At 41.1% G+C, this 17,919-nt stretch overlaps 2 protein-coding genes across 2 annotated transcripts in view; both read right to left on the bottom strand.

Annotated features, from left to right (window-relative positions):
• Top6bl (TOP6B like initiator of meiotic double strand breaks) overlaps positions 1-17,919 on the bottom strand; it is an 87,007-nt gene that overhangs the window by 43,139 nt on the left and 25,949 nt on the right. Inside the window, 1 exon segment of the mRNA XM_059263263.1 lies at positions 15,033-15,142. Within this exon segment, the coding sequence (XP_059119246.1) occupies positions 15,033-15,142 (110 nt within the window).
• Positions 7,837-8,495, bottom strand: LOC131911265 (large ribosomal subunit protein uL13-like). Its single transcript, XM_059263253.1, has one exon. The coding sequence runs from the start codon at positions 8,477-8,479 to the stop codon at positions 7,868-7,870; it is 612 nt and encodes a 203-aa protein (XP_059119236.1). The 5' UTR covers positions 8,480-8,495; the 3' UTR covers positions 7,837-7,867.

Raw genomic sequence — 17,919 nt, 5'->3', positions numbered from 1 at the left:
GACAAAAATATAGTCATAAAAACTGCATAGTATTAGCATACAAACAGACAGGTTGATCAATGAAATTAAATCAAAGACCCAGATATAAAGCCGCACACCCATGGGCACCTGATTTTTGATAAAGAAGCCAGAAATACACAGTGGAAAAAAGAAACATCTTCAGCAAATGGTGCTGGTCTAACTGGTAGTCAGCTTGTAGAAGGATGCAAACAGATCCATATCTATCACCCTATACAAAACTCAAGTCAAAGTGAATCAAAGACCTCAACATAAAACCAGATACACTGAATCTAATACAAGAAAAGGTCAGGAATAGCCTTGAACACATTGGCACAGGAGATAACTTCCTGAACAGAACACCAATTGTGTGGGCATTAAGATCAACAATTATAAATGGGACCTCACGAAACTGAAAAGCTTCTGTAAAGCAAAGGACACCATCAATAGCACAAAATGGCAGCCTACAGAATGGGAAAAGATTTTTACCAACTCCATATCCAGCATAGGGCTAATATCCAAAATACATAAAGAACTCAAGAAACGAGATATCAAAAAACCAAATAAACCAATTAAAAACTGGGGTACAAATCTAAACAGAATTCTCAACAGAGGAATCTCAAATGGATGAGAAATGCTTAAAGAAATGTTAAACATTCTTAGCCATCAGGGAAATGCAAATCAAAACTACTTTGAGATTCTATCTTACATCTGTCAGAATGGCTAAGATCAAAACCACAAGTGACAGCTCATGATGGAGAGGGTGTGGATCAAGGGGAACACTCCTCCATTGCTGGTGAGAGTGCAAACTTGTACAGCCACTATGGAAATTAATATGATGGTTCCTCAGAAAATTGGGAATGGATCTACCTTAAGACCCAGCTATACTACTCCTGGGCATATAGGATGTTCCCTCCTACCACAAGGACACTTGCTCAACTATGTTCATAACAGCTTTATTCATAATAGCCAGAAACTGGAAACAACCCTAGATGTCCCTCAAAGGATAAAGAAAATGTGGTACATTTATGCAATGGAGTATTACTCAGCTGTTAAAAACAATGACATAATGAATTTTGCAGGCAAATGGATGGAACTAGAAAAAAAAACATCCTAAATGAGGTAACCCAGACTCAAAAAGACAAACATGATATGTACTCACTTATAAGTGGACATTAATTGTTAAGTAAATGATAATCATGCTACAATCCACAGACCCAGAGAGGCTAAGTAACAAGGATGGCTCAAGGGGGATACATGATTTCCCTGGGAAGGGGAAATAGAAAAGATTTTGCAGGTGGAATGGGGTTAGGTGGGGATGGAAACAGGAGGGATCAGGCATAGGAGGAGGGATGGCAGGAGAGATGACTGGAATTGAGGGGTGATATAGAAACTTAGTGCAGTGAAACTCCCTGAAACCTATGAGTGACCCTAGGGAAGAAGTAATGGGGGATATGGAGCCTAACCAGCCATCTTCTATAATCAGGCAAGACTCTCAGCGGTGGAATTTGGACATCAACCCAGTCACAAAACCTTGGACCTACAATCTGTCCTGCCTGTAAAATGTGCTAAGGTAAGATCAGTGTCCAGCCCAAATGTCATCAGAGAGGCATCATCCAGCAACTGATGGGAGCAGATGTAGAGACCCACATCCAAACACTAGGGGGAAACAGGGGAACCCCACAGAAGAGAGGGAGGAAGGATTATAGGAGCCAGAGGGGTCAAGGACACCATGAGAACACAACCCACAGAATCAACTAAGCAGGGTTCATAGGGACTCATAGAGACAGAAGCAACAATCATGGACCGACCCTGTATGAGTTTGACTTAGGTCCTCTGCACATATGTTATGGTTATGTAGCTTAGTGTTCTGGTGGGACTCTTAACAGTGGGTAAAGGGCTCTAGCCCAAGCATGGCAAACATGGCTCTGGCAGGTCTTGTCCTTCCCTCTCTTCCGCCTTGCTAAACCATTAGATTAGCTAAAGTTAGCCACCAAGGTCCATTCCCTTAGTTGGCCACTTCCTCCTCCTGAGGCCAACTACCAAGGGTCCATCTATCAAATGTATTGAAGTCCAGCAATCAAAAACCCCTTTTGGCTACCCGAATTAACATGCCCAATCAAAATTAACCAATTCATCCTAACACAGAGTTTCCCCTTTTCCCATTATAAACTCATTTGCCTATGGGCCACATCTGACTCCTTTCTATCCAGAGGCAGTCCTTTGTCCCTCTGGGGCAAATATTCCTTCCTCCTCTCCCTTGTTCCCTTCCCCTTCTTCCTAGTCCTATCTTCTGTCTTTGTCTCTTATTCCCTACCCTTTTTCCCTCTGGGGCAAATCAATCTCCTTTGTGCTTGATCTTGGGGTATCCTGTGCCTACATAGGTCCTTTCAGTGGGAATGGGGGATGTCTTTTGACTCTTTTGCCTGTACTTGGGATCCTTTTCCTCCTACTGGGTTGCCTTGTCCAGCCTTGATATGAGGGTTTGTGCCTAGTCTTATTGTAACTTGTTATGCCATATCTTGTTGATATCCCTGGGAGGCCTGCCCTTTCTTTGAAGGGAAATAGAGGAGGAGTAGATCTGGGGGAGAAGGAAAAGTGAGAGGGGGACTGGAAGGAGTGGCGGGAGAGGAAACTGAGGTCAAGATGTAATACATGAGAGAAGAATTTTTAAAAAGTGAATTTTAAGGACAGTTTTTAGATAGCTATCCATGGAGAAATAACTTGGAAATTGAGAAAAAAATAGAATATAGGGAATTGACACAGGCAGTCATGAAACCTACTTCATGAACTTCAAGGGACAGATGAATCAATGGTCAACGTAAACTTACAATGTCAAAACCACTTTTTGGAACATAGCTGAAGTAATTAAGATTGGAAATGAGAAAAGTAATTCTATCTTTACTGTCTAATGTGCTTTGGGATGATCTGTATTAAGAAGCTGAAGGGAAGGGCTGGGGAGATGGGCAGTCAGTAAACTAAGTGCCTTGTAAACATGAGGATGGATATTCTATAGCAGTTTCCTGGAGACTGAAACTGCATGGAATAAGATTGTACAGGGAAGCTCCTTAAGACAGAGGTAAACAACTCAAAATAGCTCCAGGAAGTCCCTGAAACTGATCAGATGTACTAGGCTCCTTTCTCCCCAAGAATAGACAAAGACTACTGAGAGTCACCCTCGGACTAGCACAGCCACCTGGGAAATCAGAGACTAGCCAAGCATTCTGAAAGAAACAGAAACCAGCTGAGCTGCCTGGGAGAGGTTTAGGATAACTGAGCCACCTGGTAAGGACACTCTTCAACCAGTTAAGCTGCCTACAGGCTGTGCTAAGAGCTCCAAGTTGCCAGGTTTTTTTTAGCTGTCACCCATGTTAAGGGAGGCTTTGGTGATGTGACTGTTTTTGAGTCATTTCTGCTCCTGTAAATAACCCCTTGCTCATATTTCTGTAAGTAACCCCAATAAAACTCATTGGTTCACCAAGGTTGGACTTTTATGGTATCCTTACTTGGGTCTGTTCTGGATTCCCTGTCTGGTGTGAGGAGATGTTTGTGTATTGCATCTCTCCATGAAAAGTCTGTCATACAACATAATTGGTGGCCAATAGGGACATGACAAAACTAAATATGAGTTAGGGAAGAGTGAATGTATAGTCCTGGCTATGGGTAGCAAAAGGCATCTATGATAGAATGCTGTGGGATATCTTTCTGTATGCTGTGAATATGTGTTACTCCCATTGGCTAATAAATAAAGTTTCATTGGCCTATGGCAGGGCAGGATGGAGCCAGGTGGGAAAATCCAAGAGAGAGTGAAAGGACAAGAGAGTAAAGGGAGACACAAAACCGCCATCCAAGGAGCAACATGTAATAGGACACAGGTAAAGCCATGGAACATGTGGTGATACATAGATTAATAGTTATGAGCTGAGTTAAGTTATAAGAGCTAGCTAATAAGAAGCCTGAGCCGTAGGCCATACAGTTTGTAAATAATATAAACCTCTGTGTGTTTACTTGGGACCAAGCAGCTGTGGGACTTGGGTAGGAGAGATTCATCCCAACCATGGGGCTGGGCAGACCTGAGAAACATGGGACCTTGGGGCTTGGTGGGACCAGAGAAACTTCCAGCAACAATAGAACTATACAGGTGAAGACAACCAAGCCTGTCACAAGGGTAGGTAATTATTCCCCACCTTAGTACATTTTGTAGGATACACTTCCTGAAAGCAAAGGTTATGCTAGGGGTGGAGATGGTTTGCCCAGCCTGAATGACAACAGCTATGGCTACAGTGCTAACCAAAGGCCAAATCTTGGATACAGAGAACCATCAGGTACAGCAGAGATGAACAGGGCCAAGTTCCTCCTTGGCCTTGGATAGAGCTGAGAAGCCTGAGTCAGGCCCACTGAGTTCATCAAGGGAGGAAAAATACAGAGAAGCTCTGTGGAAGAACTCTAGGATATGGAAATGTAATGGCTCACAGAGAATGACTGAGGAGTAAAGAGAGCTAATTAAGTCACTGCCTCCTCTCCCTGCTATTCTATCCAACCTTGATTTGTGGAGGAAGCTATTTATACAAATGGATGGAACCTTTCCATGCTATATTAGACCTTGTTGTTTTCAACTTTAGTATCTTCTTAGTTGTGAACTTTGGGGATGCTCAAGCAGATGACAGCAGACTTTCAGAGTGATTCATCAAGGTTATCTTTGTAACCCCACTATTTGTTATGGGTTAGTAGTTCAAGATGTTGCCTTGTCCTGTCTGTCTTCTGGAAAAGTTCTGCTATACATATGACATAGTGCTAACCTCTCAGTGCTTTGCTAATTGGAAAGCCATTGAAGAGACATGTGAGTACACCTAAAGAAGCAAGCATGAGGCATTAGTTCACAAAGAGTAAATAAGGGTATTTTGCCAAGGGAGCAACAGATGCTCCCAAAAGCCATAAGGTTGATTGAAACTCCCAGTGCCATGGTTTGGTTACCTCCCTAGGGGCTGTTGGCCGAGGAGCCATGGTTGCTGGTTGCATCCAGAAGTGAATGGTAAGAATCTATTGCTGAAGACATTGTACATGTCAGTTGCAGAATTTGGAGAAATAAAGCTAGGACTAGGCCCAAAATGTCCCGTTTCCCCATGAGCTAGCTCTTATAGTGCCACAAGTTGCTACTAGGGATACTGAGGAGGATTAAGGCCAAACACCCTCCTTAAATGTGGATCCTGCATGCTTCATTATGGAAGCTCCAGGTGAGCTGTGCCAGCTAGAGCAAGCGTGGAACAAATGGTAATGGACACAACCAACTTTCTGATTAGACTTAAGGGTGGAATGTTGTGTGACAGTTCCATCCGAGACTGAAACACTCCATAAATAGTAAAGCTGTTGAAAGTCACTCTTAGACAAGATGAGCAACCTGAAACAGAAACCAGCTGAGCTGCCTGGGAGAGGTTTAGGATTAACACCCCTGGTAAAGACACTCTCCAACCAGTTGAGCTACCTTCAGGCTGTGCAGTGAGCTCCAGGTTAACAGCTTTTGTGAGGTGTCCCCGTGCTGTGGTTGGCCTTGGTGATGCAGCTGTTTTTGGGTAATTTATGTTCCTGTAAGTAACCCCTCACCCACTACCAAGAAGTCTAGGATTTCTTGTGCTTATAAGCAGAGTTGATTAAATAGAAACTTCAGTTCTGCAGTATACATATCATAGTCACATCCTTCATTTAAAAATGATTACTAGAGCTGGGCAGCGGTAGCACACATCTTTAATCCCAGCACATAAGAGGCACAGGCAGGAGGATCTCTGTGAGTTTGGGGCCAGCCTGGTTTATAGAGCGAGCTCCAGAATAGTCAGAGCTACACAGAGAAACTCTGTCTCAAAAAAAAATGTTTAGTATAGAATGTTTAAATGGTAGACAAGCAATGGTATTTTAAAATCGTTTTCTGTACTTGATACTTGCAAAACAAGTTCTTGAAACAATTTCAAATCTTTGAACCTTGGTAATTACAGGGTGTATCACAAAGCAGGCTGATTACATCTAACAGTAAGGCAACTAAATAAGTAAAGTTCACCAAACAGATCTAAAAAAGAGGCTACAATTAATGATGATGGCTACCATTTACTCAGCACATGCTACAGGCCAAGAGTTAAGAGGAAACAGGAATATTCACATTTTATAAAGAGGATCATGAAACTCTAAGTTAATATATTTGTTCAAGTTCACAGGTAGATAAATGGCATCACTGGGATTCAAACCTGTATCTGTCTCCCTCCAGAGACCATACTCCACTATGTGGTGCTATCTCTCTAAGAATGTCCATTTTTTGTGAATATAGCAATATGTACTCCACTATTTTTTCATGGAAAATGACAAGTAATGCCTACATGTGACTACTCAATATTATATTTATTTATTCACTCACAAAACACTAACATAACTTATTTGCATATATGGGCCTATAGAAATAAAACAACCTACAAATTAAAAAAGGTCCATAGTTCTAGGAGGAATAAGTAATTCATATGACAATGTAAAAAGTTTTGTAATTTAGATATATGAGATTCTAAAGAAACACAAAACAGGTACTATGTCTAAATCAGATGAGAACACCAAGCAAGTTACATCAGGTCAGCAGAGAATAGTATATTGTTCCCTTTAAGAGCTGGTCACAGGCTGGAGGCTGTACTCTGCTGTGGTTGGTAAAGGATCCTAAGATGTGTAGGATGTAAACTTGCCCCAAAACCATACACTGGGTAGCTCTGGGAGAGATCATACCCTGAAACCAAAAGACAATTGTAAACTCCCTGAATATCTGGAATGAGACCCTCCACTCTAGGCTGACTACTCTAAGAAATCATCAGTGATTGACTGGGCTTACTACAGGCCAATGTGGCCAAGGCCAGCTTGGCAAATGGTTTTGAAAAGATGTTTAATGCCCTGAAGATTCCTGTGCCCAGAAATAAATATACTATCCTGGTGGGAAAAGAGGATGTGCAGAGCTGTGCCGAGTTCATGTGTGAATTGAAGGTCATGATCCAGGAATATGAGAAGTAGCTTGAAAAAGTGAAGAATATAATTCTTCTAATTGGATGGTTATAAGTCTTCTCAGAAATCAAGTTAGACAAGAAATATCCCTATTGGCATCACCAGCAGGAGACAGGAACAGACAGACAGTAAAGCCTTTTACACATGTTTGTCAGAACCTCAACACCCCAGGTCTGGCCCTACTTAAGGGCTATTATGAAAAACAGATACTTCCAGCCCTGGGGAACAGAAACCACTGTTTAGCGGAGTGTGGTGGCACACTTCTGTAATACCAGCACTGGGAAGGTGGGGGTAAGAGGATCAGAAGTTCAAGATTATCCTCAAAATCGAGGCCAGTTTGTGCTACATGAGACATTTAAAAAAAAAAAAAAAAGGTATGTCTGATTATGTACTAGAAGTTCCTTTTTAAAGTTTTTTTTTTTTACTGGTATATAGTAATTATACATAATGATGTGTTTCACTATGACATCTTCATATAGGTATATGGTGTATTTTGATCATAGTCATCCCTGTTACCATTTCTTATCCCCTTTCAGGCCCTTTCCCTTTCCCATCCCTCTTCCGCCCCCTAATCTCCCTTCAATGTTCATGTCTTTTAAAAAAGTGAACCAATGAGTTTACTAACAGTTATACACAGAAGTATCACAACGAACCAGTGCCTATACTACCAAAGAAAACGTCTCTCTCCCTTACCCAGCCACCATTAACTACTTATAGATCCTCAGGGAGGAGTGGGACCTTGTGTGCCCTGTTTAGTTTATTTTATTATTTATTTATTTGGCTTTTCTTTTTTCTTTTTCTTTCTTTTTTTTTTTTTTTTTTTTGAAGCAAATAGTCTTTATTGGGCTCACACCAGGAGTCCATTGGTTTTGAGGACCTCTGTGAACTTGCTGATTTTCTTCTCCACGTTCTTTTCTGCCTGTTTCCGTAGCCTCAAGAGCTGCTTCTTCTTCAGATAGTGGATCTTGACCTTTTCCTTCCGTTTCTCCTCCAGAGTGGCTGTTACTGCCTGGTACTTCCACCCGACCTCATGAGCCAGCCGTCCCAGGTAAGCAAACTTTCTGGTAGGCTTCAGCCGCACAACCTTGAGGGCGGCGGGGACCACCATCCGTTTTTTCTTGTCATAGGGTGGAGGGATCCCATCCAACACCTTGAGGCGTTCCAGGGCAGCCTGGCCTCGCTTGGTCTTGTGGGGCAGCATGCCTCGCACAGTGCGCCAAAAAATGCGGCTCGGAGCTCGGAAGTGGTAGGGGCCTCGAGAGGGGTTGGTGTTCATCCGCTTTCGGAGGAACGCCAGGTACTTTAGCTTGTTTCTGTAGAAATTTCCAGAAATGTTGATGCCCTCACAGCGCACAACCACCACCTTCCGGCCCAGCAGTACCTGCTTGGCCACAATGGCCGCCAGGCGGCCCAGAAGATGGCCCCGGCCATCCAGTACTAGAACCTGCACCTCTGCCATCTTCGGCAGCTGCCTGGGAAAGCGGCTTTTCTTTGTTTTGCTGTTTTTGAGACAGGGTTTCTCTGAAAGGATCTACACTTGGCTGTGCAGTATGCTTTGATCTAGCAAGGAGGAGGTCTTTTGCCCCACCCCTTGGCATTGTTATAAAAAGCCCTTTTGAAGAGACAGAAGGAACCAGTGGATTTTGATCCAGGTCCTCCTGAAGCTATCCTGTGTTTCTGTCTGTCTCCTCTCTACTATCTTTCTATCTAAAAGTTTCTTATTCCTCTCTCCTCCTCATAGGAACCCTTTGAAAGATGGGAGCTGGCCTCCCACATATAGCACCAGAACTAGGGACTTACTTGGGTGCAGAGGAAGTGAAAGTAGGAAAACCCCACGGAAGCAGCTGGACATGTCCAGTTTTATATGAAAAGGTTAAGGTGGTGGTATTTTATTCTTCAGGAGCAAAAACCGCATATAGAAAAATAAGGTTGTAGCAAGAATCTATCTAGGTTTCTCTCTCTCTTTCTCTCTCTCTCTTTCTTAATTTCTATCTATTAAATTAGGAAAGAATATAGGGCTTAGGCATAAGAATATTGTATAGGAAGAAACTTAGGGTAAGAGTAGAATTTCCCTAGTGCTGGACCTGAAAACAGCATCCAGGAACAAGCAGCCACTGTGGATTTAGCAGTCTGAGAAAGAAAAGCCGAAATGGGGCAGGGAAATAGTAAGCAGATGTTTGTATATTCACTTGTAGAAAGTCTGAAAACTGGGGGAGTTAAGGTAGAATTGCAACAAGTACAGAGGTTCTTGGAGTTTGTAGAGGAACTGTGTCCTTGGTTTTCCAACTGTGGGACTCTGGACACAGACTCCTGGGGGAGAATCAGAGTTGAAATGCAAAAATATGATGAGGAATATGGGCCCAGAAAAGATTCTCATGGAAGCTTTTGGCCTGTGGGCGTTAATTCAGGACAGTTTAGATCTAAGCCTTGAGTGGTAGGGGGATTTTTCCCTGAGGCAGACATGGACAAGACAAAACCCTCCATTCCACCAACAGTGCCACTAGATGAGAACACTTTTACATAATTCAATCAGGGTCAGCTCCCTTTGGGCCATGAAGCAGAATTTAAGGAACAGAAGTCTTGGGATGAGGCAAGGGAGGAACTAAAGGGCTTGAAAAACTTAATTTCTCTTTCTCAACAACTGGAAGCTCTTCAGGTCTCTCCTGCCCAGGTCTCTTTTCCTTCTGTAGGGGTGGGATTAGATTCACTTGAGGAATCATCTATCAGAATGGGAAAGCCTCACATAATTTCCCCGGTCTAAAAACCTCCCATAACATGATAAACCCTGGCTGCTAGCTAGCACTGTGTCTTCCTTCAAGCCAGCATTCAGGAGGTAGCTAGCAGAGAGAAAGAGGCACAAGGCCTTCAAATATTCCCTGTAATTGAACAGCCAGACACCCAGGGTAATATAGTGTGAGAGAAACCACAGCTCATAGCAGCTGGGTTTCCTCCTGGAGCCAGGGCTGCTTGAGAGCTATGGCTCATAGAAGCAGGAGGAACCTTGAGCCCCTGGGGTGAGAGGCAGTTGAGAGTGCTTAGGCCTCAGGACTGGGGTTGTAAATGCCTGACCAGAGCTAGCAGTCCAACTCACAGTTTCTGTTTGCTGACTGCGCAGAAAGCTTTCCGAAAGCAGCTCTGTAGCAGCTTAGTTACTACGACAACCACCTTCACCCTAGGGCAGCTCTCCTAGGGAAAGCTAACTGAAAGTGCTGCCGTAATTGAGAGTGAAGTTTCAGTAATGTTTGTTTGAACTTAGTTGATTCAGGGGAACTGCAATGAATTTGGGTAAAGGGACTGCCCCCTGGCCAGTGACTGTCTGCCACTGGGCACACTTCCGCCAGCTCCAGAATGGCTAGAAAGACCTGGTGGGGAAGGTGGCTTGGTGGGGTGCAATGTCATCCCAAGTGTTACAACCCCCTGGCAGCAGCACTCACCAAATCCTGGGATCAAGGGAGCTGGATACAAAGACTCTAGAGCCACTGATGAATTAGGCTCTAATTTCAAACTTTTAGGGGAACTATAAGACTGTTATTAGAACTGACTTTTCTGAGCTTTTGCAAATCTCAGAAATGAAAGTTTTGAGTTTGCCTACAAGTTTAACTGTGGTGACTTATGATTCATGTACTCTGTCTTGTTTGAAAAAAATGTAAATAGTTCTGTTAAGAGATCTCTTTTAGATGTTTGCTAAAGTTTGTAAAGTAGTCCTATAGAGAGTTTGCAATTGAATGTAAGAATTATAAATATGTATAGTAATATTCATGCTAGTTGTAAATATGTCTAGTAATATTCATACTAGAATTATGTTAATCTGTTGATATTGATGAACCATGGTTTGGTGAAGCTAAGGGAATCTAAGTTTGATGCAGTTGCATCAGGAGTTTATTGATTCATTTGATGCATTTTCATTAAGAGTTTATTGAATTAAAAAAGGGCTTGGCACAGCTAAGGCTGTTATAGACATCTTAGACCCATCCAAAAAGGACATTCCATCTTGGTTATCTTCTACTCCTTTACTGGGGGGTGTGGCAGCCATAGGGATTGCTGTGGTTGTTCCAACTACTTGCAAGCTCTTAGTAGGGACCTCAGTCAGAGCTGAGTTAAGCTCTGTACTTCCCCCTGCCAGAGGCTGGTAGTCAGGGACAGGCAACGTTCTTCTTGTTAGCTTCCAACCTAAGACAGAGTATACTTGATGGAAAGTATACTTGATGGGTAAGGTTGACTAGGGAAGAATGACCTAAAGCAGGCCCAGTCTATCTGAGGGGTCTGAGAGGATCTTTATTATATTAAGAAGGGGGAGCTGTAGAGACCCACAGAGATTTCCTAGTGTGAACTTACTCAGGATCCAAGAATCTGAGCTTGCTTTACCCAGCAGGAGTGCATAAGGGGATGATTTGACCATGGGCATGGTTACCAGGTGTGTAGTGGGTAGCTGTTCCAGCTTTGACCTGGAAGTACTACCCCTAGTGAGGCTTCTGGTAATTGCCACGTCTACCTATGACCTTCCCCTGGGGCAGGGCCAAGCCGGGAGCCCTTAAGACCCGAGATCCAGATGTGCCGGCCCTCTTGGTTCCTTGAAATCCTAGATGCTGGAGGGCAGACCGAGTCAGAGTTCTCCAGAGAACCCTGTTGAACTGCACCTCACCTCTCCTGGATCCTGTAACCAACCCCTTTACTAGCTGTAAGTTACCCCAAAATAAACCTCCTTTTTAAAGATTTATTTATTTATTATGTATAGAGCATTCTGTCTGCATGTTCACCTGAAGACCAGAAGAGGGCGCCAGATCTCATTGCAGATGGTTATCAGCCACCATGTGGTTGCTGGAAATTGAACTCAGGACCTATGAAAGAACACCCAGTGCTCTTAACCGCTGAGCCATCTCTCCAGCCCTAAACCTCCTTTTTTAACTACATGGAGTTGCCTTGATAAATCCCCACATTACAGGTGTTTGGAAGGGTCTATACTTGGCTGTGCAGTATGCTTTGATCTAGCAAGGAGGAGGTCTTTTGCCCCACCCCTTGGCATTGTTATAAAAAGCCCTTTTGAAGAGACAGAAGGAACCAGTGGATTTTGATCCAGGTCCTCCTGAAGCTATCCTGTGTTTCTGTCTGTCTCCTCTCTGCTATCTTTCTATCTAAAAGTTTCTTATTCCTCTCTCCTCTTCATAGGAACCCTTTAAAAGGTGGGAACAGGCCTCCCACATTACCCAGACTCATGCAGGGAGTCATATAAACACCAAAGTCACTATCTCTTTTACATAAGACATTTCTCAGAGATTGATTTTCCTCATATGACCAAGTTAAATAGATCATTTAGTATAGTCTTTTCATGGATGTCTCAACTAGTGTTTGCTGTAAATCTTGCTACTCAACCCTACACACACACACACACACACACACACACACACACACACACCACCTAAAATCCTACAATGAAATCTTAGGCACTCTCTTATCACTCTCTTAATTTAAATACCTTTTAAATAGCTATATGATAGTAGACACAGATGCAATGGAAATGAAAGGACTTTAAGGAAGTCCTTACTCCTTTGAGGCTAATACTACCTGGCTACACTATTCTTTTACCTCTCATCTCCAGTACTATCTTATTCCTGGTCAATAAGCTCACAAATCCCCTTTGTACTTCAAAATCTGACTTTCACATACAAGTACATGGCCAAGAGTTAGGAGTGTAGTGACAGACTGCTCATCCAACATGCTTGAGGCCCTAGGTTCCATCCCCAGCATAGCAAAAAGGTTTTATTTGCCTGTCAAGATGATCACACTAAACAACAATTCATTCTTAATTCCCTGACTCCTTCAATGACCATGACCTTGATTTCCACTCATTTTTAGCTATTTCCATAGTTACATCTTAGAACTTATTCTATAAACTTTAAACCAGTTCTAAACCTTCCTATTATTGCAACCTTTTAATATAGTTCCTCATGTTATAGTGACCACAAACCATAAAATTATTTTGTTGCTACATCATAACTATAATTTTGCTACTGTTATGAATTGTAATGTAAATATCTGGTATGCAATCCCTGTGAAAGGGTCATTTGACATGAAGGGGTCATGATCCACAGGTTGAGAACCACTGCTTTAAACCAAAATGCCTCACTCTAACTGGAAAAGATACACACCAATCAATGTATTACCAGCTGCTTCCTTGATAAGTCAAATTATATATAATCTAAATATTATATATGTATATTTGATTTAATCATACTCATATTTTCTTAGGGAAACAGTTTTGAAATAGGAAAAAATAGAAACTTTATTATCTAATTCTTTCAAAAAATTTTAAATTTAAATTTAAAATTAAATTTAAAATTCTTTTAAAAAATATTTATTTATTATATATACAGTGTTCTGCCTCCATGTATGCCTGCATGCCAGAAGAGGGCACTAGATCTTATTATAGATGGTTGTGAGCCACCATGCGGTTGCTGGGAATTGAACTCAGTACCTATGGAAGAGCAGCCAGTGCTCTTAACCTCTGAGTCGTCTCTCCAACCCTGTGTTATAACCTTTTATATGTAGAGTTTATCTGATCTAAATTCAAATCTACTTTTCAATATCATTAAGACCTCTAGACCTGAACTCCTTCTGGTTGGGTTAGGTGTCCTTCCTCTGTGCTAGGACAGCACTCAGTGCTTACCTCATTATGGCATATACTACAATGTTTGGTAATGTTTGTTGACATGTGGGACTTCCTTTATATTCCAAGTTCCTTAAGATCAAATAACACATCCAGAGAATGTGTACCAATAAGACCTAGCTCAGTGTGACTAATTTGAACAGACACGGGCTTCAAAATGAATAAATACTGAACTAGCATTGACCTACATGAATCAGACAGTTTAAGTTCTAATTCTTCCACTTTCATATGACACTAGGAAAGTCATCCCAATTCTCCGAATCTCAATTTTTTCATCTGTAAAGTTGGGTGATAATCCTTATCCTATCCATTTCATAGAGGTGTCAGAGGTTTAAATATTTATAAATGTTAGGCATGTGAGTTCTTATTTGTTCAAATTGACTAAATCACATGCTCTCATTTCTTAGCATTGCTTTCCTTGGTTCACTGGAATCACCTTTTTATTGCTTCTTGACATCAGCAGTTTCAGAGCTGACTAACCATTAATTGCTCCGGATTGTTTACTTTTCATTCCCCTAAAGAAGATAAGGCACAGTCAGGGTATCCCGATGTTGTGCCTGTTCCTTCCAGAAGGAATGTGCAGTTATTCAATCATGAAGAGATGCTTCCCAGTGCTTCCCGGAAGACTTTGCTTTTTGTTGGTTTTTGAAACCAGTTCTTATATAGATCAAGCCAGCCTAGAATTTGCTATGCTGCTGAGGATGCCTTTAAACTGATCTCTTCCTGCCTCCACCTTCCAAGGCAATTGCCAACGTGACTATTTTCAGACATAGCACCTTAAAGAGTTAGTGAAGGTATTTTTCACATGCAAATAGAGAGCGCTCTCTTTTATACACACTAAGGAAAGGCCAAGTAAGGACTGAGTGACAAGACACCAGTTTGCAAGCCAGGAAGAGGCCTCACCAGAAAGCAATCCTGAAGGTACCCCAGCCCCTCCCATCACCCTGTCTCCAGAGCTCAGTTGATCCTGGTGCCTTAGTCTCCAGTGTACAGGGATTACAGACGCAAACATCACACCTGACCCAGATGGCATCTTGGTCTTGGACTTTCAGCCTCCGGAACTGTGAGAAAATAGATCTTTGTTCCTTAAGCCACCTAGTCTATGGTATTTTGTATGGAAGCCCAGACTAATGCAGCTCCCAAGGTCAATTAACTATCAGCCTCTCAGTAGGACATAGACATCAGCATTTTGGAAGCTCTTAGGTCATCTAATGTCTGCACATCATCTTTATTTTACTTTACCTTCAAACTATGATGGAACCAGGCTTTCTTTCCTGTAATTGTAATTGTGTAAAAAAAAATAAATAAGTCAAATGATCAGAGTGTATAGAACCACAACAAAACTTGCCTTAAAAATCATCTGGAATGGTGTTCTGCCTGATGCTTCTTGAGAATGGTCATCCTCCTCTGAAGCCCAAGTCAGCTGTGCAGAGAATCGGGGCAGCACAGGTTGTATTTCTATATGAGAAGAAATGTCAACAAATCAGAACAGCAGTTTGGGTAAGCAACAGAATCTGTGGTATTTTTATTAAACTGATGAGCCAAGAAGGCCTTCCCCTGATGAAAGATTACCTGCAAAACGTAAAGTATGGGAACTGGTCACATATCAGCAAGTTGTTTCAATATTTAGAATTACTTTCTAGAGGAAAGATACCTAATCTCATATTTTTAATTTTTTAGATTTGTTAAACCAATCTGAAATTTCAGTTTCCACAAAGTCATGTCCAGTGACAGACATTCTGGCTGATAGTCCTGCATTTTTCAACGAATCAGTTCATTACTTTATAAATACAAGTCCATTAAAGGAACTAATTTAGAGCTGAAAACTGAAAAATGTGAGAATGATTGTTTCAGGCATGTGCTTTTTAAAATATTGCAGTCCTTAACAAACTTAAATTCTCACCAGTTTTAAGAATTAACTACTTGATGTTTTGTATGTGTTGACTCAGAGCTGACTTTCCACAGAGCATCTGTGAGCCATGGATTATCCACAAGAAAGAGAACACCAACGTAGTACCATCTTTCTTCTCTATTTCCTGAACTTGAATTACAAAAAAAAACAAAACAAAAACGAACAAAAATCCCTCCCATTTTATAAAATGCTCCTACTTCTTAGTGCAGGAAGAGTAAAGAATTAAGCCACTGTAACAAGTTAATTCAACTTTAAAAGCATAATAGCAATAAAAACACCTTGAAATAATAATACAAGTATTCATATTCATATCTATCAGTGCTTTAACTATTAAAAAAAAGCATAGGTTTTCCCAAGATAAACATCTAGACACCCATCTTGATGGGTAACATTTTTCTTGTCATTGTGTTCTTAAAATCTAATACAGTCACAAAGCCCTGGATAAAATGACAGCAACGTTATGCTACACTGAAGCTCAGTGACCTTGCTATTGAACCCGGATACTCTGCATCAGTCTTCAGTTTACCATTGACTGATGACTGCCTGACTTAGAGAAACCTCCCTTTTCTGATTCAATTACTTTTCTGTGAAATAAGGATCAACTGTTCCTGAATCCTGTGTCTCTTCAAATTAGTAAGATAGTATAGAGATGAGGGGAAAGTCAATGTAGAAGAAAAAGGGTTGTTATATATCTCTGAATTCTTTAGAATCATCTTATACATTTAAAAGAAATTGTATTTAAAAATAAAAATAAATTGTGTACTTTAAAAATGTCTACTCCAACCATCTCAACCTACATACCAAAAAAGAAATGAGCAAGCAAACAAGACATGAATTAAATAGAAAAAGGTGAAAGAATCCGAAGAATATTATTGCAAGATAAATTGAGCCTATGTTGAAATCTCATGTTCCTGTTCAAACATATATTATAGAACAAATACTTTTAAATTGAATAAAGACACAGTCATGGTGGGGGAAAAAAGGAAAAGGAAAATGTAATAGACCAGAAATGGAAAGCAAAAAGCAAGAGGGCTACTTGCTACTAAGCCTGACAACCTGAGTTTAATTCCCAGGTCCCACGTGATAGAAAGAAAACTGACTCCTACAAGTTGTCCTCTGACCTCCACACCTGTACCAGGCATGAATACACACTACCTACACACTTGAGGGATGGCTAAAGCAAAGGAAAGCTGGTAGCCACATCACTGATGTGTGACAAAGGCCTTAACCATGTGATGTAAACAGTCACAGGACTCAGAACTATACAATTTATTACCATCAGGAGCTTTGCATGTCATTACCCATGTCTATAATTTGTCATTACAATCTAAGACATACAACTTGCAAGACTAGGGCTCAGCAACCCTGAGAACTTTTGACCTACTAGTTGTCAACATGGGATGTATTCAAGCTAAACAGATCATGGACAATTAATTCTAAATTACCAAGCAACGAAGCTTGATACCATCAAAGCTATAACATAGCAAACACCAACACTTGTACCTGAGGAGTTAGTAATGAGACATTTTAAAATAAATATCTATACCTTCAACAAAGAAAAAGAAGCCATGAAACAAGAACTCACTGTAATAAATAAACCAAAAGTAATGGGAGAAGCCTTATTAGAAAGCTTAGAATTTAAAGATATGATATTTGAAATCAAAACCTTATAAATGGGGGTCTGGAGAGATATATAAGTGGTTAAGAGCACTTACTGCTCTTGCAGAGGACCCAGGTTTGATTCCCAGCACCCACATGGTGATTCACAATTATCTGTAACTCCAGTTCCAGGGGATCTAAATATTCTCTTCTGACCTCCACAGGCATCAAGCACTTATGAGATATACATTCATACATACATGCAGACAAAACACTCACACATAAAATGAATAAATAAAAAAATAAAAATAAATCTTTTTTAAAAAACCTTATAAGTGGTTCAACTGGATGAGAATAAACCAAAAACAAGTTAGGATATGTTTTTAGCAATATTATTCACAATAACCCAAATTGGAAACAACTCAAATATTTACCAAATGATGAATGCTGGCTTAACACAATGTAATATATCACTTCAACCGTAAAATAAATAAAATACACTGTGTCCTGGCTAGTCTTACATCAGCTTGACACACAAACTATAGTTATCTGAAAGAAGAGAACCTTAATTGAGAAAATGCCTCCGTAAGATCCAGCTGTAAGGCATTTTCTTAATTAGTGATTGATGGGGGAGAACCCAGCCCACTGTGGGTGGTGCCATCTCTGGGCTGGTGGTCCTGGGTTCTATAAGAAAGCAGGCTGAGCAAACCACAGGGAGCAAACC

This window comes from Peromyscus eremicus, chromosome 1, assembly GCF_949786415.1.
Source record: "Peromyscus eremicus chromosome 1, PerEre_H2_v1, whole genome shotgun sequence".
Lineage (NCBI taxonomy): Eukaryota > Metazoa > Chordata > Mammalia > Rodentia > Cricetidae > Peromyscus > Peromyscus eremicus.
This window is presented reverse-complemented; position numbering and strand designations above follow the sequence as displayed.